A 21,853-nucleotide genomic window follows, 5' to 3' on the forward strand; every position below is an offset into this window, starting at 1 on the left:
GCGCGGCCTTCCTCCCGGGCCAGGGGAGAGGAGTGGGGAAGGGGTGTCTCGAAGGGCTGCAACGCCGGGGAGTGAGGGGGCCGAGGGCGCCGGAGGCGCGTGGGGAAAGTTCTCGAGCTCCCCGTGGAAAGCACACGCGTAAGCGTGCTAGGGGCTAGACCGGGGCAGGCAGGCTGCTTGGAACGCTGGGGGCTGGCGCTGGAGGTGGGGTGGGGGTGGGGGGCCCTTCTTTTCTCCTGCGCCTTCGGGGAGAAGCTCTGCTTCGACTCTCCCGCCCAAGGAAGCATCTGCCCAAGGAGGGTGGAGCCCCTCCCTAGACCCAGGCCACCCAGCTGGGGATTTTCGAGCGCCCCTCCCCCCCATGCCTCCGGGATGGCTGGGGTGTCCTGGACTCCACGCCCTTCGGCCTCAGCTGAGCTTCCCCAGGCTTTCGAGACCGTGGGCCGAGGGGCAGTGGGGGTTGGAGGGCTCAGCCCCTCCGCGGCGGGGTGGCGGGGGCCGCGGAGGGCGGTGTTGCGCTGCGAGTGGAGAAGGCGGGTGCGGAGGCTTTGGTGGGTTTGAACCGTAGCTCGGGGAGCCGGTCAGTTTCCGGCCAAGGCAGCAGGTCAGTCCCGGGAAGGGCGGGCGGCAGAGCAGAGGGAGTCAGCGGCGAAGCACTCCTCTCGTCCAGCGTTCCCCGGCGCCACTGCCACCGCCGTGTCGCCGCCGCCGCTGCAGAGTGTCGCTGCTCCGCCGCGCTCTCGCGCCCCGCGCCGCCAGCCGCCTGGGAGCCTGAGCGCCGAGCCCCGGGCGGAGAAGAGGGGCGCGGGCGCGAGAGCCGCGGCGAGGGAGCCGCGAAGGGGGAAGGGGGCGGGCGGAGGGAGGAGCAGGGAGAGAGGGAGAAGGGGGAGGGAGAGAGGAGAGCTAGGGAGAGCTGGAGAGAGCGAGAGCAAAGAGCGAGAGCCTGGGAGAGGAGAGGGAGGGAGCGAAGAGAAAGACACACGCACGCAGAGACACACGGTCACTGGAATTCCATTAGAAAAAAGTGAGACGAGCAAGGGTTAGCGGGAGAAGATTTTTTTTTCTCTGAATCTTTTCTTCGTCTGGGTGCGAAAGAAGCGACTCCGGGCTCTCGTCTTCGAAGCTCCCACTGGATTGTTCCTTGGCGCTAACACCCGTCGGTGGATTTCTCTCCTATTTGCATTTTATTCTGACCCCCACCCTCGCTGCTTCCTTCCAGCCCTTCACTCTCAAATCGCCTCTTCCCCATCTCCCCAGTCCGCTCCTGGGAAGCGCAGGGGAATTGGACCCGCGGGGACCCGAGCCTTCCCGGACCAGCGGAGGGCAGGACAGAGCGAGGACCAAGCTGTCGGCTTGTAAAGCAGATATATCCTCATTTACGTGTATATTTGATTTTAGTGGGCAAGGGGGGCGTCAAGAGGTAGCCCACCGTCCTCCTTCCCCGCCACCCCCTTCAGCCAGAGGCGAGAATCGCAGGACTCAGGATCCTTATCGGGTGGACTAGCTGGAATCTCCGCATTGGATTTGGGGCTGATTATCACTGCTTGGCTATTATTATTGTTGTTATTATTATTTTTTACCCAAGGGAGAAAGACACAAAAAAACTGTGGGATTTATTTAACATGATCTTGGCAAACATCTTCTGCCTCCTCTTCTTTTTAGGTGAGTACCTGCGGGCGGGGAGGGCAGCTAGTCCGCGGGAGCCTGGGGGGCCGCGCGGGGTCGCGCGTTCGGTCGCCGGCGAGAAGCCGGGAACGCGGAGGGCAAGCGGGGCGCGGGCTGGAGACCGGCGGGGAGAGCGCGCCGCGGAGCGAGCGGGGCCCCGGCGCTGCCGAACCGAGCGGGGCCGGTCGGCGAGGCTGCGGGCGGAGGGACGCGAACCGCGGCTGGCTGGTTACGCGCGGGGCTTGGGAAGGAGACTTGGAACAACCAAACCATCGCCGCACACACGGACGCACACACGCACCCTCGCTTACTCACACACAATGCTAGCACTAATTTCTCTCAAAATATTCGGTTCAAATTGCGGCAACTTAAGAAAAAAGAATTACAACTCTTGATCTGGAAGAGAGAAGGGTGGGGAGAGGCTCTGTGTCACGTAGAGAAAAATCATGCCAGTTCCATCTTTCTGGTCGGCTCCCGGATCGATCCCTGTGGACGGCGTGGGTTTCTCCAGGATCTCCAGCTTGGACATTGGTGGGGGCAGCGCTGGCAGCCATCCCCTCACCTGCCAATCAACCTTTGGGAAATGCATCCCACTTCCCTCTCTCTGAACCCCTTTCCAGTGGCCCCGCTCCCTGGAATACTTTTCAAGTTTCTCCCCACCCTTTGCCCGCCCTCCCAGCCCGACCTGAGCCAGATGCGTGGGCAGGAGTGGAGGGTTGTGAGCAACCATTCACTACCTATCCTTCACCACCTCTGGCTGCCTGGGGACCCTGTAGCTCGTGGGAGAAGGAGGGAGGGAGGTCAAAGTTTGCTTCCTTGGGTGAAGACGGAGAGGAATTGCTGGAAAAAAAAAGGGATCTGAACAAGACCACCTGCTTATTCTATAAGCCCCCTCCTCCAGAGTCAGGGAGGAGGGGTTGCCTGAACCCTGGGCAGGCTCTTTCCCACCCAGAATACCCAACCCCTCTCACCTTTTTGTGCTATGTGAAATCCCAGCTGCTTGGGAAGTGGGTATAGAGAGAGCATTCTGGGAGTGGAGGTGAGGAAGAAGGTGTTGGCAAGGCCTGGTGCTGACCTGAGTCCCTGGCAAGGCTACTGCCTGGGGTAGGTGCTCTGGAGAGGGAGCTGGTCCTGGGTAGGTGCTCTGGAGAGGGAGCTGGGTAATGAGTGTGTTGAGGGTACTCACATCTACTTGAGTGTGGGTGCTCTTCCTCCCCCCATGGCCTGCCCACAGCCTGTGGTGAGCCAGGCTGCCTGGCTGGGTCAGGACTGTACTCTTTCTCTCCTGGAGGAGGGGCGAAGGGAAGGCCTGAGAGGGTAGGTGCCCATCACAGAAAGATGTGGGTGGTCTGGTAAGTGCCCTCCTGGCTTGAATAAGGGATTTGAGTCAATACTGGTTGGGCCCTGGACCCTTTGTCCACCCCCTGCCTCTACCCCCTCTCAGAAGCTGCCATTCCCCTGGGTGCCTGGCCTTGCTCTAGGGTGTGGCCTTCGAGGGTCCTGCCCCCTAAGCCAGAGGCAGCTGTCTCCAGGGTGGAAGGAGCGGTGAGAGGAAACTGGGTAGGGGCTCTGGGGCCCACCGTGAGCTTGCAGCTTCCTGGCAACCCACTGCAAGTGGGCTCTCATTCTGGAGGGGTTGTTATAAAACCTGACCTTTTCTCCCACTGCTGGTTTGAAAACCCAGCTTTCTGGGGCCAAGAAGAAAAGAAAATTGTATTTTGGGAAAAGCAGCCAGATTGTCTGCTGCTGAGCTGTATGTATATACCCCAGAGGTGAATTTTGACGTCCTGGGGGTGGAGAAGAGTGGTGTGGGCCCCTTAGTCCTTTCTAGGCCCAGAACCCCATGTAGCAGGCAGGCTTTTTTCAGCTGGGAGGGCTGCGGAGTTGACTTTGTTCTCGTGATATAGGGGTGTGTGTGTGTCTTTGTGTGTCAGAGATGCACCTGGAGTCTGAGACCCTGGGGACAGAGGTGAGAGGAGAAGTAAAAGCTGGGGACAGCAGTCCTTTTGGTCAGAGCCCTTCAGTTCCCTTCCCTCGAAATGCCCCTTTCCAGAACTGGGGGGCGGGGTTAATGGAGTGGCCACCAGATATTAGAAGGCTCTGGGTTAGGCCAGCCAAGGAGGAAGGGATGGGTTGGTAGTAAGGAAACTTCAGCCTCGGGGCCACTTTCCTTGGCAAGGAACCCGCCGTTTGGGAGTTGGTTGGAAATTCCACTTGCGGGGAGAGGATTTGGGAAGCTTGAGCCTGGGTAGGCAGCTTCAGTGTGTGTTTGTGGGAGCATGGCGAAATGTGGTGCCAGGAACATGGGTCTTCAGTGTGCCCCCCACAAGGTTCCGAGCGAGGCCTGGAGGTAGAGAGGCCTTTCTGGCCCAGTCATCCTGACCTCTAGTGTTGACGTACCCAGGGAGAGAGTGAGATGGGGCAAGTCACTTGGGGGCAGGGCTGGTCAGAGGGCCCACTTCCCACTGGGATCCTAGTGTGCATTCTAGCTCTTGCAGGGCTCTCAAGTGCGGAAGGGTATTTGTAGCTCCATGCAGTCTCTCTGTCCCCCCTTGTCTCTGTAGCAGCTGTTCCACTTGTCTTTTCTTGATGGATCTGAGTTTTCTCTTGATTTAGAATTTGGACGTACCAGGATGCCTTCTGACCTTTTCTCTTTTAGAATTATTGGCCCAAGGCTCCCGGTTGCTATTTCTTTCTCTGGCTGGACTTGATTGGTTCTGGGGGTCATGACGCCAACTAGAAGAGCCAAGGATGGGTACAGCCAGGGAGTTTGGGGAGAGGATACACCGGCTCTCCGCAGAGCATCCCCCATCACTGGGGAGATGGGGGAAGCCCTTGCTTTTGGCCCAGGAGCCCAGGATGCTGCGAGGATTGTTCTGTCTGTGGGGCTCTAGAACCCACCTGTAGGGCAGGCAGGGTAAGTGTCCTTCTTACCCCAATCCCCCAGGCCAGTGTCCTAACTTGTCACAGACAATGCAGCCTCAGGTACAGTCAAGGTGGGAAGGGAGAAGGTTGCTGGGATGCCGGGGGGAAGTCAGTGGAAGTCCCGGGTTGGGTCGTTCTTGAGCCTCTAGCAGGCAGGCTGGCTGGCTGGCTAGGTGGGCGTAGCAGGTGCAAGTGAGACCAGGTCAGCCCAGCTGCTCCTGGGTGGCTCAGAGGCACTGAGTCCTGCTCGGGGACCTAGCAATTTGCTGAAGCCAGGAAACAAAGCTGCTGCCTCTGCTTGGGTGGAGGACGCCTCTCCAGCCTGTGCCGCCCAACAGCTGGCTTCTTCTCTGGGCTTTCTCAGCCTGGCCACAGCCTTCAGCTCTTCCCTGTCCTAAGCCATTGGTATGGTCAATGGGAGAAGGAGTATCTTTTGCTCTGGACCTTAATGGGCTTTTCCACTCCAGGCCTATCCCTTGCTCTTCTACTTCCTCTTCTTGTGGGGTAGGTCGGCTCCCTCCAGTGGTGGAGTCCTTTCCCCTCAGCAGCAGTCTGGAGTGACAGGCTCGTGAGGCAGGGCTCTGCCTCTAGGTGTCGCTGTCTCCCTATGGTAGCTCCCCCCCTGAGCAGGGCCTCCTGGGGGAAGGAGTGAAAAGTGGCCTTTCTGGGTAGGGATGAAGGGAGGGGAAGGGCAGATTCTGTGGACTTCTGAGGAGGGGACTTCTGGCCCAAGATCGTAGTATGCTTTGGGCTGGATGGAATGGAGGAAGCCTCCCAGGTCACTCCTGGGTCTTGGAAAAGGCAGTCTTGGCTCTGGCATATGGAAGGCTTTTTCTGGGGCAGGATCTGGAGGAGAAGGGGAGACTGTCCCTGTCTAGAGGAAACCATTTTGGGAGCTTGATTTGACAGGACCAGTGGGCTCCTCCCTGCCCTTCACTTCTGAGTCTTTTCCCACTGAGTCCCTTCCTTCAGAGGACTGCGGGTTTAGATGCTTTGAGGGTACTGGGTAAGAAGGGTGGCTGTTCACTTTTGGAGAGATGAGGCTCCACATGCAAGGACAGACTCCAGGGAGGGCAGCTCTTCCCTTTTGCAGCTGCAAATTGGCTTATTATTCGGCTTTTGGAAAGAAGAAAAAAAGGAGAGACGGAGCGGGGAGAGGGTTTCAGAGAAGGGTGGAGAGAAAGGGAAGAGAGAAGAAGTAGGTGGTGCTAGAGAGAGAGAGGGCGAGCGACAGGGCTATTCAAAGAGAAAAGATGTTGGAGAAATAGACCTTAGAAGGAAGGAAGTCAGAGAGAGAAGTGTGTGAGAGAGATGAGAAAAGCTCGTCAGGACGAACACACACACACACACACACACACACACACACACACACTTGGAGGAAAGCTATGCCTGCACCACTCTTTCTGCAGGGTTGGGGTAGAACTTGGCCACAGAAGGCATGTTTTCCGGTGTCCAGCCAGGGTTGCGTTGGACTGGGAGGGGTGGAGGGCTGGACTGGAAAGGGGTGGCTGCCCCCTTCTGGGCTTGCCTCAGGACCAGTTCAGGCTTGTCTCTCGGGGTCTTCTTTTAGAGCCTGGAAACTCAGAATGGACAGGCCAGTAGTCCGAGGGGTCCTTTGTGACCTTGAGTTGTCATCTCCCTTCTTTAGGCCTCAGTTTCCCCAGGATAAAATGGTGAGGTGGTGGAGCTGGATGCTGTGGTCTCTGAGGCCCTAACAGACTAGGGAAGTAAAATTATTTCCTGTTGCTTTCTCCGTTTGACCCAGTGTGTTGGCCGGACCTCTGGATGGAACCAAGGTGGATGGAGGCTTGGGCAGCAGGAAAGCGAGAGTCCCCCTCTGCACACTCGGGCAGGCCCTGCAGGCCCCCCCCCCCCAGGTCTCTGCTGAGGCTGTGGCATTCTTCTCTGGCCTCTGTGGTCTTGCTCGAGGGTCTTCTGGCTTTACTGTGGTCAGCTCCTGGGCCCAGGGCTGAGAGGCGACTGAGTGGGATCGCAAGAGAATCTAGTGGAGTCAGGGCACAGTGAAAGCTCAAGGTCTCCTTTGGGGTTGAGGAGGGGTGTTGGTGTCTTGGGGATCCATTCCGGGCTCTTCCTCCGACCCACTCTGGTGGGGAAAGGCAGCATGGAGTCGGCTTTGGTGTGCTTTGGCATGAGATGGGTGTGAAGTTCCCAGAAGGGCCCCAGCCTCCAGGCCTGCATCTTGGGTCGGAGGTCGTGGCGGCCCTCATTCATGCTTGTCTTCCCTCCCCACCACCCAGACGAGACCCTCCGCTCTTTGGCCAGCCCTTCCTCCCCGCAGGGCCCCGAGCTCCACGGCTGGCGCCCCCCGGTGGACTGCGTCCGGGCCAATGAGCTGTGCGCCGCGGAATCCAACTGCAGCTCCCGCTACCGCACGCTGCGGCAGTGCCTGGCGGGCCGGGACCGCAACACCATGCTGGCCAACAAGGAGTGCCAGGCGGCCCTGGAGGTCCTGCAGGAGAGCCCGCTGTACGACTGTCGCTGCAAGCGGGGCATGAAGAAGGAGCTGCAGTGTCTGCAGATCTACTGGAGCATACACCTGGGGCTGACCGAGGGTAGGCGGGGCCTCGGGGGGCGGGGCGGGGCGGGACGGGGCGAGGCGGGTGGGGGCCTGGGTTCAAGGGCAGACTTGGTACCCGAGGGAGCTGGCAACTGCTCCATCGCTCCCTGCCAGGGGAGCCTAGAACCCAGAGGAAGCTGCTGGCCCACTTGGGAGGGCGGCTGTTGGAGGTGGAGTGACAGCTGGGGGGTAGAGGGGGGCAGGTGGGAGGAGAAAAAGGCCGGATAAAGGAGGGGAGTCAGGGTTGGGAGAGGATGGATGGAAGGATGAATGGACAGATGGACGGACGGACTGTGAAGCGGTAACAGAGAAGGGTAGGCAGCAGATGGGGTGCAGGCAGAGCAAACCGGCCCCCACCAAGCCCCCTCCCCCAAGCCCTGGGCTCTGAGCTGAGGGCAGCCCCAGTTTTGCTCTTCCTGCTGACAGGAGGCTTGCTCTGCAGGTGGCTTCCTGACCCTGGGGCTGGCCTAGGCCCCTTCTACAGGGCCTGGAGTAGTGTGTGGGCAGCAGGCCCCTGCAGCTGTGGAGGTGGAACCTGCAATTGCCCCTCCCCTAACAGCCAGTTTCCCGATGGTGTCCCCCTCAGGACCACAGTGTGGAGGATTTGCATATAGTGCTGGAGGATGGGACACCTTGGTCAGACCTTCATTTATTGGTGCAACAACTGTTTATTGAGAGGGTATCATCTGCAAGGCATTGTGGGAACACTTGAGAATAAGCTGGCATAGCCTCTACCTTCAGGAGCTCATAGTTGGGGGGATGGTGCAGAGAAGTGAGGGGCTTTCTGTCGTTTGGTGGCATGAGTGCTGTCGGAAAGCACTGGCGCTGTGGGAGCCCCAAGACAGCATCTTAGAAAATCTGAAGAGACTTTCTGGAAGAGGCAGCCTCCAAGGCAAGACTAAGGAGTGAGCTGCAGTTACATCGGGAGGGTTATGGGAAGTGTGGGAGGTGGAGGGGGAGCTTGGGCGAAGGCTCCCAGGAGGGAGTTAAACTCACCTGCAGACCTACAAGTAACTCAGTATAGTCAAGTGGGGAGTTGAAAGTGGGGATGGGTGAGGAGAGGGGAGGGGTGTGGACCGGCTGGGCCTCAGGGAGCCCCACAAGGGGAGGCCCTGTGATCTGGGCTTCAGGACAGTGCTCCTGTGTTCCAGGGGAGAAAGTAGGTTGGAGACTGCTGCTGTGATCCAGGCCAGGGGTCGTGGTGGCCGCCTGAGGACCGTGGCAGGACTGAGGCAGGGTCCAAGAGGTAAAACTAACAGGTCTTAGTGAAGGGAGAGAAGTCAAGGGGGGCAGTTTTCTCTTTTGGGCAACAGGGTGGGTGATCAGGCCATTTACAAGAGGCAGCGAAGGTTTCCTGTCGGGGGAGGCTAGGGAAATGATGCCTTAATTTTGGGGCATGTGGCTTTGGTTGGCCATGGCCCGCACATAGCCATCCTTGTAGGGCTGGCGCGCAGGTGGGGAAGCCGCACTGCACAGACAGTGGGTCACTGAGAGGAGGCGGGGACAGAGCCTCCCGGGACCACCGACATTTAAAGATGGCCAGCATGCAGGGGCACCTGCAAGGGAACCGGGAGAGAGGTGGGAGGGACAGCAGGAGACCCGGGAAGGAAGCAGGTTTGGCAGTCTCCAGTACTTGGGCTCCAGTGGGAGAGGGCTGGCAGTGTCTTTGTGCCCTTGGGGTGAGCTCTGCAGGTGGCTGCTGGGAGCAGAAGCCTGGTTAGGGAGTGAATGGGAGCTGGGAATGGTGACTGTGGACCACTTCTAGAATTTTGCCATGAAGAGGAGAGAGGACAAAGGATGACTGTTTTTAGAGATGTGAGAAGGTAGAGCAGCTTGAATCCAAAGGTTAGGCCAGTAGTGATGGAGGTGTGGAGGTGAAGAGAGGGGTACGCTGTGGAGCCGCACCCTTGCTTAGCCTGAGATGGAGGGTGCTGGAGGGAAGGAGAAAACGGGGCCAGAGAATGAGTGATTTCTGATCAGGGACCAAAATGGTTCCAATACGCCCTGAATATGGGAGTAGAGTGGGCATGTCATTATGAACAGTGTCACCACCGTGAATAGCAAAGTAATTCCCCTGAATCAGTCTCCTGTTTCTAGCAACCTCAAGCCCTGGAACTAGAGGTGAGCAAAGAGGGGGAAACAGTGCCACAAAACTGCTGTCCATTATTCTCTTCGAGATGAGGGAGAATGCCTCGTAGGGCCTGAAAACTGAGGTCCCTGAGCCCATGGCTGGGTTGTTTAGTTTCTTCTTTTCTTTCCCGAGGCCTTCAGTTTCAACCTGGGGTAGGTGGGGCATTTCCTTGGGGTGGGCTTGCGGAGGGCTGCAGGACACACAGGGAGGGGACAGAGGGACTGCCAGCTGGAAGAGCCAGGTGGGCCCGCTGAGAGCCTTGCCACTGGAGTGGCTTCCTCTGGCGAGAGCACCGAGGCCCCTACTGGTGGGAGCCCGGCTATGGGGCGTTTGGATGACGATGGTACACATCACGGGCTTTATGCCCTGTGGTCTCAACCCAGGAATGGGGGACTGGAGAGGTGTGAGCTGGCTTGCTGGTTCTCTTACTCAGCAAACACCTCTGAAGCCCTGACTGTGTGCTTCGGCGTTAGAGTGGGGGAGTGCTGATTCAGCCATGGTCCCTGTGCTGGCCTGCGTCTGGGCTAGGAGAACCTCCCCTCGGCCAATCCTCCAAAAGTAGAGCCTCTGCTTTCTCATTCCTTAGAACCCACCCCGCCCCCATTCCTGGCTCTTGGGAGCCAGAGGTAGTTTCTGCCTAGACCCGGCCAGGGGAGACTGAGAGGCCTTTGAACAGCAGGTAACTGTTCCTGTGAGTGACAGGATCCACCCGAGAGTTAATTATTCACGGTGTGGGATGAGCAGTCTCCCTGGGGGAGGCTGCAAGCACTTCCTCCCTATTCCTTAATAACACTTAATAACCTGGCTTGGGCCCGGGGCAGGGTGGGGGATGGTGGAGAGGAGAGATCTGTGTTTGGACTCTGATTGCGGCTTCTCCTTGGCCCCTGCCCACGGATGTGATTGCCCTGGAGGGTGGGCCCCACCTTCTCCCTCCACCTGAGGCTGGGCTCTGCAGAGTCTGAGAACCTCAACAGCAGACAGAGGTGGCGGTGGCAGGAATGTGCCCTCTGGTGAGCTCCTGGACAGTCCCAATTGCAAAGGACCTAGAGAGCATTCTGTCCCACTCCCGCTTTGGTGGGGAAGCTGAGGTGCAGGGAGGAGGGTTGGTGGAACCAGGAGCCCTGACTCCTTTTCCAAGCCCCCTTTCCACCTGCCCTGGGGAGATGCTGTGGCCTGGGGCTCAACTTTCCCTTCTGTTACCACCACCCTAACCACCAGTATTTCCATGGGGGGGTGCTGCCCTTGATGGTTCCCTGGGGCACTGGTGACCAGGCTTCTTGCCTTCTCCAGAGGTGGCACTGAAGTTCAGGGTCATTCTGGTGCTTCAGATGTGAAGAGCACAGGCCCCTCCCACAGGTCATGGCCCAGGAATCTGACATGCTAGATTTGGGTCATTCTGGTGCCAGGATGCCCGAGGGGACAGGTCTCTGATTTCCCACTGGTGAATTCTGCTGCAGGAGCAGGTCAGCATGAGTTGACTTAAATAGGATGGGCCTCTCCCAGCCAGTCCCGGAAGAGGCTGTTTTCCCCCTGGACACTCCCCCACCCACTCTGCAGTCACTCAGGCTAGCTGATCCGTACCCAGGGGCCTCGCTGTGCCAGGTGCAGGAGCGAAGGTCAGGCCCTGGGCTGGGGGAGCAATCCAGCTGGCATAAGGCTGACCCTGTGAAAAGTCAAACAGCAGCAGTACTTGTTTAAGAACACTTAGGTTCATCAACACTTTTCATTTTGGAGACCAAATACATCTGGCTAAGTGCTTGGACTCTGGCCAGCTGCCTGGGTTCACAACCTGGCTCTGCCACTTACCAGCTGTGGGACACTGGGCCAGTTACTTATCTCTGTACCGTCTCAGGCCAGTTCTTTTTTTTTTTACCCATCAATAATTACTTTATTTATTAACATATAATGTATTATTTGCCCTAGGGGTACAGGTCTGTGAATCATCAGTCTTACACAATTCACAGCACACACCATAGCACACACCCTCCTCAATGTCCATCCCCCAACCGCCCTATCCCTCCCTATCCCTACCGCCCCCCGCCCCCACTCCCCAGCAACCCTCAGTTTGTTTCCTGAGATTAAGAGTCTTTATGGTTTGTCTCCCTCCCCGGTCCCATCTTGTTTTATATTTTCCCTCCCTATACCCCACAAACCCCTGCCTCTCAAATTCTTCATATCAGAGAGATCATATGATAATTGTCTTTCTCTGATTGACTTATTTTGCTCAGCATAATACCCTCTACTTCCATCCACATCATTGCAAACGGCAAGGTTTCATTTTTCTTTTGATGGCTGCATAGTATTCCATTATATATATATATATATATATATATATATATATATATATATATATATATCACATCTTCTTTATCCATTCATCTGTTGATGGACATCTAGGTTCTTTCCATAGTTTGGCTATTGTGGACATTACTGCTGTAACCATTGGGGTGCCCGTGCCCCTTCAGATCCCTACATTTGAATCTTTAGGGTAAATACCCAGTAGTGCGATTACTGGGTTGTAAGGTAACTCTATTTTCAACTTTTTGAGGAACCTCCATACTGTTTTTCAGGCCAGTTCTTTAGCAATAAAACAGGGAGAGGAAGAGTGCCTAACTCATAGAGATATTAAGAGGATGAAGTGAGTTCGTAGACTGTAAGTGCTTTTAATGGTGCCGGCACACAGAGGGCTCAGTATAACACCATTTTTTATTACAAAAACGCTTCCTAAGCTCTTGCATTATTTGACCCCGACAAATAGCTGTGGCTGATAACACCACCACTGCCGGGGGTTTCCCTGGTGCCTGTGGGTAGAGAGGAGGACGCTGAGGTTGTCCAGGCCTGGACAGTCCCAGGGAAGGTGGGATTGGAGACTGGCCTGAAAGGTTGTTGGTGGGCAGATAGCACTCAGGCTCCGCTGTGTGTCGCAGGGCCCGAGGGGTGTTCGCTCCTATGAGGGGAAGTGAAGGGTAGGGGCCCGTTCTCCAGGGGAAAATGAATATCTGGTGTCCGCACCATTTTTGGGGAGTCTGCTAGCAGACAGATGCCTTGCTCTGTGAACCAGCAGAGGGCCAGCAAGCCTGGAGTGCTGGCCTCTGGGGGACCTCCTGGGCTGGCTGGATGAGCCCCTTAAAGGCAGATTGCAAGTCCCCTCTTCTGGTTGGCTGGCCTCTTCTTGCCAGTGGCCCCATGGATGCCACCGCACGTGTGCTCTTCTTCAGGTGCCAGACCCCGGGTGGATGGGAAATCAATGTGTGAGACTCCGGGTCGCCACCGGTCTCCTCCGCCCCTTCAGCGCACACACACAGTCTGAGTGATTACCCATTGATTTCTCCTCACGGTGACGTCTCAAGAGGATATTTCCTCTCCTGCCGAGGTGTTGGCGGAGGGGGCGGGAGTCCCGACGAGGAGGTGCTGGGTCTCCAGGGCATCCCTGTGCCATTTATCTCCTGTCACTCGCTTGTTTTTCCCATTCACCAAGGCTCAGAGGCACCCCAAAGCCCTGAGGGGAAATCTGAGAACCCAGCAGGGGGTGGGGAAGCCCAGCAGGGAGTGCAGAGGTTGGGAGTCAGTCAGACAAGCTGGCGGGGGGCAGGGGGGGTCAGGCCTCCACTTAGCAGACCTTCAGCCCCTCCAGTCAGACTCTTCTGGTGACATGACCGGAAGCAAAGAGGAAGTTCTGGGCCCTTAGGTGCCCTGGGCAAAGCGTGAGAGCCAGGGGACCCGATTCTAGTCTAGCTCTGCCACAGCGAGCTGTGTGATCTCAGTCAGGTTGCTTTACCTCTCTGGGCCAACTCAGAGTCCTCTCCTGTGAAATGAGGAAGCTATACTGAACAACCTTGGAGGGCCTTTGGCTTCAAATCCTTTGCTTTATGCCTGGCCTTCCACAGGCTGTCCACTTCCCCAGTGCTTGATTTCTGGAAGCATTTGGAAGTCCTTAGAAGAGGGCTGGACATGCAGGGAGGTCAGGAGAGGGAAGCATGAGCAGTACTGACCTGCTGTGGGGGACCTCTACTCCAGTTGGAGAGAAAGAGCTCACCTATGTGTGCGGAGTGCTCAACATCCCATGAATCGCTCCCTCTTGTCTGGCACTGTGGGAGGCCTGAGCCTGTGGCTGATGCTGGTTCTCTCTTCCAGGTGAGGAGTTTTACGAAGCCTCACCCTACGAGCCGGTGACCTCCCGCCTCTCGGACATCTTCAGGCTTGCTTCGATCTTCTCAGGTAAGTGGGCTCTTGCTAGGGCCTCCCCAGTCCTCCCCAGCGCCCGGGCCTTTATCCGGTTCTGCCTACTACCAGCAAGCCCCTCTGTGTTTCTGAGTTCTGGGTCCTCGTCTATGAAAGAAGAAACCATACACCTAGTTCCGAGGCTGTGTGTGGAGTGGAGCACGTATGGGAATTGCGTAGAATGCGTCTACCCTGCAGGGGGTCTTGAATCGGAAACTTGGTGTCACTCCCCGAGTTTTTCTGGCCTTGTGGCCTCCTTCTTTCCAGTCCCCAATGCTTGCACTTTGGAATGCTACTTTGGTCATGTTGTTCAACTTTGTTGTGCCTCGGTTTCCTCAGTTGCACAGTGGGAGAGTACCTACCTTGGACTGGCGTGAGGTCTGGATGAGTCAGTGGCTGTAAAGGGCTCAGAGAGATGCTGGGCAGCGCAGCTCAGGGCCCGAACAGGAACCATTAGCTGTGGCTCTTGGCAGTAGTGTCATCTCTCCCCGCTCTGCTCTGGGACTCCCCTTCCCCCAAGGGCTCCTCTTCTTGAGCATGACTGAGAGAGGCCTCTGAGTCCCCTTGCTCTTCTTCTTGAGCATGACTCAGAGAGGCCTCTGAGTCCCCCTGCCACTCCTGCCCCAGCCTGCCCCAGGAAGTGAGAGGACTCTGGAGCTCTAGCTTGGCTTGCCATGGTCCTTGTGTAGGAGTCTGATGAGTCCGTTGGTTCCTTCTTCTTGGCCTGTTCCCTCTGGCATCTGGGAGACCTGCAGGCGCAGGGCAGCCGCTCCTGCTTGGGCCCTGGAGAGGGCCTTTCAGTCTTGGGAACTGCTCTGGGGCGGGGGTGCTGGGGATGAATGCCTTCTGAAGCCATCACTGGGGCTCCAAGGTGGCCGTGGGGGCCTGTTCCGGTTCACACTAGGGCTCCAAGGTGGCCATGGGGGCCTGTTCCGGTTCAGGGCTCCAGACCTCGGGATTCTAGGAAGTTTTGTGGCAGTATGTGAAGCCTTCTGAAGTTTCTTTTGCTCTAAACCATGGGTTCTCAACAGTAGTGCCGTTGGCGTTTTGACCTGGATGGTGCTCTCCTGTGGGCGGAGCTGTCCCATGCCCGTGTGTCGCTGCATGTTCAGCAGCGTCCCCGGCCTCTACCCATGGGATGCCAGGACTAGCACACTGAGTTGTGACAACCGAAAATGTCTCCAGATGTCCCAAATGTCTCTTGGGGACAAGACTGCCACCAGTTGAGAAACAGTGCTGTAAAACTGTGTAATGAAAGGCTCTCCAGTGAGACCCTAAACCCTTTCAAATGAAGAATTCTCTAGGAGACTGTTTCTCAAACTTTCTTTTTCCATTGTTGCCCCCCTAAGGAGAAAAGTCAATTCTCTGTAGAGAAATACCATCTTAGTCTGTTTGTGCTGCCCTAACAAAATACTGTGTTGGGGAGCTTCACCAACAGAAATGTATTATCTCATAGAGACTGGAAGCTGAAGATCAAGGTCTGGTGGGGCTTGGTTTCTGGTGAGAGCCCTTTTCCTGGCTTGCAGATGGCCACGCCACGTTTTTACTGTGTCCTCACAGAGTGGGGTGAGGGGTGGCAAGGAGGGAGGGAAGGGGAGAGAGAGTGAGAGAGTTCTTTTCTTTTTCTTCTTTTTAAAATAAGGACACCATTTCTATTGGTCATGGCCCTACCTTCTCACCTTTATGACCTCACCTAACCTGATTACCTCCTAAAGCTCTATCTGGAAATACAATCACATTGGAGATTAGGACTTTAGCATATGAATTTGGTGGGTACAATGTAATGCAGAACAAATACCAAGGAATACCTACTTTTTTTTTTTTTTTTTTTTGCCTACCCAAAACCCAATTTTTGCACCCTTGGTTCCATTGAGAATACGTGAAATCTGGTAATTTCTAAGAGAGTGATATCTAAGAGATTGAAACGGGAGGGTACATATGTACTTGGTGGGGGAAATTCTGGAACCCCATGAGAAAGGAGGCATTGACCAAAGGGTGACCATCTAGATTTGCCCTTGAGCCCTGGTGGTGTTTGGGGGTGGTAGTGATGGAATGGAGACTTCAGAGGTGATCCTGATTGGTTTTGGCTAGAACTCCTCCTCAGGCCACTCTTTTGGAGATGGCCTCGGGGCTCAGATACAGGTTAAGAACATTCTCAGCCTGGGGTACTATAGTAGGGATGCCCTCCAGCCCAGATGTACCCAGTTCCCAGCCTGCCAGTTGGGTACTGTTGGAGGAGTGGGAGCCTTTGGGTTTCCCTCCAACAAAGAAATCGTTTAGGCTTGCTCCTTGAAGGGTAAAGGTCAGAAGTCTGCTTTTCCGGGCTCCCACTAAACATCTTTCCTTCTTTTGAGCAGAATTTTTTTTTTTTTTTTAGATTTTAAAAAAAATTTATTTACTTATTTATCAGAGAGAGAGTGAGTGAGCAAGAGAGCACAGGCAGGGGGAGCAGCAGGCAGAGGGAGAGGCAGACTTCCCGCCAAGCAGGGAGCCCGATGCAGGACTCGATCCCAAGACCCTGGGATCATGACCCAAGCTGAAGGCAGACACTTAACCAACTGAGCCACACAGGCATCCCTCAAGCAGAAAATCTTTATGTAATGGGCTTGATACTCTGCAGGGTAAGGATATTGACAAGTGAGGAAGTTACTGGATCTCATTTCACTGAACCAGATTTTTTTACCTGCTGCCCAGATGAAACTAGACCCAACATGACCCTGGATCCCTGGGGTCAGGGAGAGGGCATAGCTTCGGGGTCTGTGACAACCCCCCCCATCGTTCAGTTGAACCACCCCATCCAGAGAAGCCCCAGAGTTGGTGCATGGGTGGCTCCGTCTGGGAAGCTTGGGTGCAGAGCTGGGAAAAGGGCCCTGGCCAGGCCAGCAAGAAATCAAGTGGGCCAGGGTGGGGCACAGAGAAGAAGCAAGGCTGGACGCCGAGCTGGGAGGCCGGGGCTAGTGCCAGTGCGTTCTCTGCCACAGATCACCTGAGGGGCTGTGGGCAGGTCATCTCCCTGCTCCAGACCTCGTGTCTCTTTTCTGAAGAAGGAAGACAGAAGCTTGGAGTAGAGCTCCCTGATCTTCCCCACCAAGGTACAAAGACAGCGGCAGTATCGGGTGGCATGCTCAAGTGAGCAGAACGTCTTGGTGCTCCGGGGGACCTGGGCCTCTCTGTGGCTGCCCCGTGGGGTCAGTATCTGGGCACACATGTCACCTAGCTGAGGCTGGCTGGCTGAGAAGGTCTGGCTTGCGGGACCCAAGATCTGTACTGGGGCTCTGGCATGATGAGGCTGCCACTCTCGAGAACTGGGCGGAGCCCGTCTACTCTTGCACAGGCCCGGAGTTGGCTGTGCATTGTCTCCTCCATCATCTCTGCATGGAAAGGCTGTGGGTGGGGAGCATGGGGTCTCTGTGGCCCCTCTCTGGGTCACACTACGCCCAGTCAGGACCCTTGGGACTCGGAAAAGGGTGCTCTTGTAGCTTTGGGGTTCAGTTGCTACTATCTCCTTCACATCTAGTGACTAAGAATTTGGGTCCCTGTTTTTGGGGCCTCCTGGAATATGTGTTCTTTATCTCTGGCCTCCTCTCTCTGTTGGGGTTCTCAGAAAGTCCCACTGGGAATCTGCTGGCAAAAAACGCTACCAGGACTCCTCCAGCACCGTCTGATGCCAGAGGCTCTGGGGCAGGGACCAGCCTCCCCTCCTCTCTGCCTAGTTCAAAGACAGGCCCTAGGATCAGTGACTGGGGCCGGGATTACTGGTGTCCCGTTAGCCCTGAGTCCAAGGCTGGGAGGAGAGCAGGCTGGCTCTGCCCTGAACCATGGTGGCTGTGATGCTGGAGGCGTCCAGGTGGGAGGGGAGAGTTCATGGAAGTGAGATTTTTCCTGTTTCTAGCCATTCGCTGCGTCTGCAAGCAGGGGGTGGCGTGCTTAGGGAGGTAGCCCAGTGCACGAGAAGAGTGTGGGCCTTAAGGTGGGCAGTCCAGGCTTTGAATCCTGACCTGGCCACTTAGTGGAGTGTGACCTTGGGCCTCACTGGGACTTCTCGAGCTGTATTGCCTGTGTTTGTAGAGTGGGAACAGGATCCCTAAGGGCAGGACTGCTACTGAGGATTTGCTGAGAAAGGATGTAGGTAGAGTAACAGAGTTATCCAGCCTGTGCTGAGGATGCTCAGTTGGGGAACAGGGGCTTGGGGGCGGGGGGCTGAAGTCGAGAGCCGCTCCACCCCAGGTGTCCCTGACCCCGTGAATACCGCACCCCAGCTCGTCGCACGTGGGGAGGCAGGAGAGGATGGAACAGGCGAGAAGAAGGTCTTCTTAGGGAAGGGAGAGACTGTTCAGGCGGAGAGAGGTGGTGGAAGGGTTCCGTTCTCCATTCCGAGGCTGAAGGGTCTGGGAGGCCCAGGCAATGTTTTCCCTCGTAACCACGGGCCGTGCCTGGGGGACAGGGAGAAGGAATAGATGATGGCCGCCTCTGCTGGGCTGTGCATTCTTGGTGAGTGTGGGGAGCCTCCAAGGGGCTCTGCATCCTCTAAGGGCCTTACCAGGTGCTTGGGCCTGGAGCATGTTTATGTAAACATGTCTTTTCTGCAGCTGGAAGGGACTTAGAGATCACCTAGGCCCACTTCTGCTCCTGGCAGGAAAGGAAATGGAGACCCTGAGAACAGGGACAGACTGGACTGGGATTCAAGTCCTTGATACCACCCTGCCAAGGGTCTGCCTCAGGCAGGTGCCTTGAAGCCCTGGTTTCCTCTTACACGTCAATAGAAACACCTACCTTCTAGTGTTTATGTTGGGACTAAATGAGATCCTGCAGGTAAATGCTTGACTCAGTGTGGGGATATTGCACTAAAATGTTTAGCTATTTAAAACTTATTCTGGAGTGGTTGGCCTGGAAGCTTGCATCTGGGAAATGGTTGCAAGCCTTTCAGTGACGTGAGGTAGCCTCCCACCCATGATAGGGCTTGGTGTGGGCTGGAGTGGGAGGTGACTGGGCAATTTTCATAAGACAGTAGGCCCCGGGGGCTCCTGCTGAGGCATCCTGGCCTTGGTGAGCCACACTTTGGAGGGGTGGGGACACATGGAGCCTAGTGAAATGTCTGGGCCTGGGAACTCTTGTGGGCTGGAGGAAGATGCAGTGGGCGGCGTCTGCCTCAGTTTGACCAGTAAGCCTCTAGGGTGGGCAGACCGTCTTGCCTGGATAGGGGCAGGAAAGGCCTAAGGATGTTTCGGGCTCCACTGGTCCCTTTTTTGGGCACTTAGAAGTGGAGGGGACCCTATCCTTGCCAAGAAGCCTGGCAGGTGGCGCCTGACAGAGAAGAGCCACCCTCATGTGCTGGGGGCACAAGTGTGATCGAGGGTGTTGGTCTGTGTCTACACATCCATGCTTCTTGTATTCCTGTGGGTGCTTTGCACAGCTCTGGGCTCCTAATACAAATCCACAGAAGATTCTGGAGAACTTGGTGGGCCTGCTAGAGTTAGTTTGCATCTTGGCCTTACCCTATCAGCTGGATGACTGCAAGGTGGGGGACCTGATCCCTCTGACCCATCAAACGGAGCAGTTGGGGCCTGTCCTGCTGGGATTGGTGATGTGTGCACAGCTCCGTATGTGGCGCGGGAGCACCCTGGGTGAAGGCTGTGGGCGTCACTGCTGAGGGTGGGAGGGAGCTATTGGCTCCTGGGGGGGGTGTTAGACCACACAAGGCAGGTGGCGGAGAGGTCCAAGCAAGTCTGAGGGGCCTGTGCATGCCACATCTTTGGAGTATCTGAGGCTTAGGGAAGGGCAGGGTGCTCATAAGTGCTTCGTGGTGGGGGCGACCTGTTGAGTAAGCATTGAGCTTGCTGTGTTCTGGATACTACATCAGACCCTGCTTTAGAGTGACGTAGACTCATGTCCTCACTGTCTGGTGGGGTGAGCAGACACCCACTTAGACACCTGCTAGGAGGCTTATTGGTGGTGATGGTGTAGACCAAGGGCCACCCCACAAGTTCAAGGAGGCTGGGTAAATCATGAGCGGCTTGGAAGAGGACAGAGGGTTCTGGGAATGCCATTCCTGGCAGCGTCATGGCTTAGAGGCCTGGCCCAGCTGGGGTGATGGAGCAACCACACACCCTCTGGGCCCTGTGGGCTTTGGGACAGTGAAGAGAGACCCTTGTGTCAGAGGGGAGGTTGGCTTCTCTGGGATCTCTATGCTTGGGACTACTGCCTTGGACTTCTCCAGGACGGGGCTCAGCATGACTGCCTGGCTCACTACCTGGGTCCCTGGGGAGGGGTCCAGGAGAGGGTCAGGTCCTAGGCTCCAGAGCCAGGCCTCTGTGAAGGACACCTCAGTGGCCAGAGTGGGGGCCTGGCTTGGCTCTGCCAGATGCCTCAGGAGGCCCCTTCCTTTCCCTGGCTCCTCTGAGTGGGTGCCTGAGCCTTTGTGCCCCCAGCCCCTCCTCCCCTCAGGTGGCTTAGCGGAGGCTGGTGAGAAAGGGCTTTACAGGCTCAGCCTCAGCGGGTTGGCTGTTGCCTCTCAGATGCCCCCCTCTGAGGCAGCCCCTGTGAGGAGGCTGTGGGGGAGGTTTGGGGACTGAGGGCAGGGGAGGAGCTGAGGAAGCAGGCAGCCTCTCTCCCTGCCCCCCTGCATGGTGGCTTAGGCGATAAACTGCTTATCCTCAGGTTGTCTCCCTGAGCCGAATGCAGAAGCGTGTTATTTAAATTTCAAAATCACATTCTTCTCCTAACAGCTGTCAGAGACTCTGAGTGTCAACGAAAATTGGGCTTTAGCTGCAGCTCTGTCACCTCTTACACCTCCCCTCTCCTGAAGAACTCATCCCAAGGCCAGGGAAAGAGGGCGTGGGGTGGGCAGGACAGGGCCTGTGGGGACGGGGGAGGGGAGGTGATGGTGTGGATGGAGTCAGGTGCCCAGTGACTCCTGCCGTGCTGGTCAGCAGTTGGGAGAAACTGGGAGGAGGCAGGCTCCGCCATCAAGGGGGGTGAGGTGTTTCTCTCACCGTTTCCCTTCCTGCTCTCTCCTATCAGTGCGGGTGACCTCAGCTCCTGTCAGTCCTGGTGGGGGAAGGGTGGGGGGAGGATTTGTTTGCCCTCAGGTGTGAGCAGGGTGTTGGTGACATCATGTTTTGTTGCCTTTGTGTCTAAAGAAGAAATTGCTATGAGAAAAAAGAAAGGAAGGAAGTAAGAAAGAATAGGAGAGAACAAAGTTTAACAACAAAGAAAGGCTTTTTAATGGTAGGATTTGAGATGTCATGGTTGGGGTGAGGTTTTTGGAGTGCAGACATTTTCCCCCTTTTTTAAGGGGGCGGGGCAGAGGGAAAGGGGGAGAGAGAGTCCTAAGTCTCCATACCCAGGGCAGAGCCTGATGAGGGGCTGCATCTCATGACCGTGAGATCACACCCTGAGCCAAAATCAAGAGTCAGACCCCTAACTGACTGAGCCACTCAAGTGCCCCTGCAGGTACTTTTATTTATTTTATTTTATTTATTTATTTTTTTAAAAGATTTTATTTATTTATTTGACAGATAGCGATCACAAGTAGGCAGAGAGGCAGGCAGAGAGAGAGAGAGGAGGAAGCAGGCTCCCTGCTGAGCAGAGAGCCTGATGTGGGGCTCGATCCTAGGACCCTGGGACCATGACCTAAGCCAAAGGCAGAGGCTTTAACCCACTGAGCCACCCAGGCGCCCCAACTTTTAAAATAATATCTCTTAGGGGCACCTACTTACTTCTCCTCGGGTATGTAAGACAGGCTCTGCCAGCAGTGGTGATGGACGGGGTTGGGGGTTGGTTCTGGGCTGGGTCTCTCTGCTTTTTAGAGCCTCCTGAGATGATTCTACAAGATTCCACATACCGCCCTCCCCCCAAGCATACTCCTGGTTTAGCCAGGAACCATGTTCATCTTACTTATCCCGGTGTAAGGCAGGGTTTGGTTAACTGCCCTGGGAATGCCCCTTCCAACCGTTTCTGTTGAATTTTTTTTCCTTTTTAAAAATATTTTATTTTTTCAGTGTTCCAAGATTCATTGTCATATCTGTTGATAGATTCCTTTAATCCCAAGGCTGTGGAGAGGAAGGAATGGGTCTGAAGGGGGTCAGGTCAGAGTGTGTGGAGGGTGGTGTGTGTGCGTGCGTGTGTGTGTATGTGCTGTGAGCATGTTATGTGTTTGTGTGTGGAATGGTATGTATGTATGAGTTGGTGTGTGTGGGGGTGGTGGTGTGTGTGTGTATGAGTTGGTGTATGTGTGTGTGTGGGGTGGTGTGTATGTATGAGCTGGTGTATGTGTGTGTGTGGAGTGGTGGTGTGTGTGTGTATGAGTTGGTGTGTGTGTGTGTGACTTGGGG

At 56.0% G+C, this 21,853-nt stretch overlaps 1 protein-coding gene across 2 annotated transcripts in view; it reads left to right on the forward strand.

Annotated features, from left to right (window-relative positions):
* The first annotated feature begins 922 nt into the window (after positions 1 to 922).
* GFRA2 (GDNF family receptor alpha 2) overlaps positions 923 to 21,853 on the forward strand; it is an 83,341-nt gene continuing 62,410 nt past the window's right edge. The window contains exons 1-3 of one of the 2 annotated variants that reach the window (XM_032855893.1): positions 923 to 1,662; positions 6,849 to 7,163; positions 13,434 to 13,517. In XM_032855893.1, the coding sequence (XP_032711784.1) occupies positions 1,623 to 1,662; positions 6,849 to 7,163; positions 13,434 to 13,517 (439 nt within the window). In that variant the 5' untranslated portion in view covers positions 923 to 1,622. The remainder of the gene's footprint in view (positions 1,663 to 6,848; positions 7,164 to 13,433; positions 13,518 to 21,853) is intronic. The other variant, XM_032855894.1, reaches the window with a different exon arrangement.

Source organism: Lontra canadensis, unplaced genomic scaffold (genome assembly GCF_010015895.1).
Source record: "Lontra canadensis isolate GAN:19392208 unplaced genomic scaffold, GSC_riverotter_1.0 scaffold10, whole genome shotgun sequence".
In the NCBI taxonomy this organism is placed as follows: Eukaryota; Metazoa; Chordata; class Mammalia; order Carnivora; family Mustelidae; genus Lontra; species Lontra canadensis.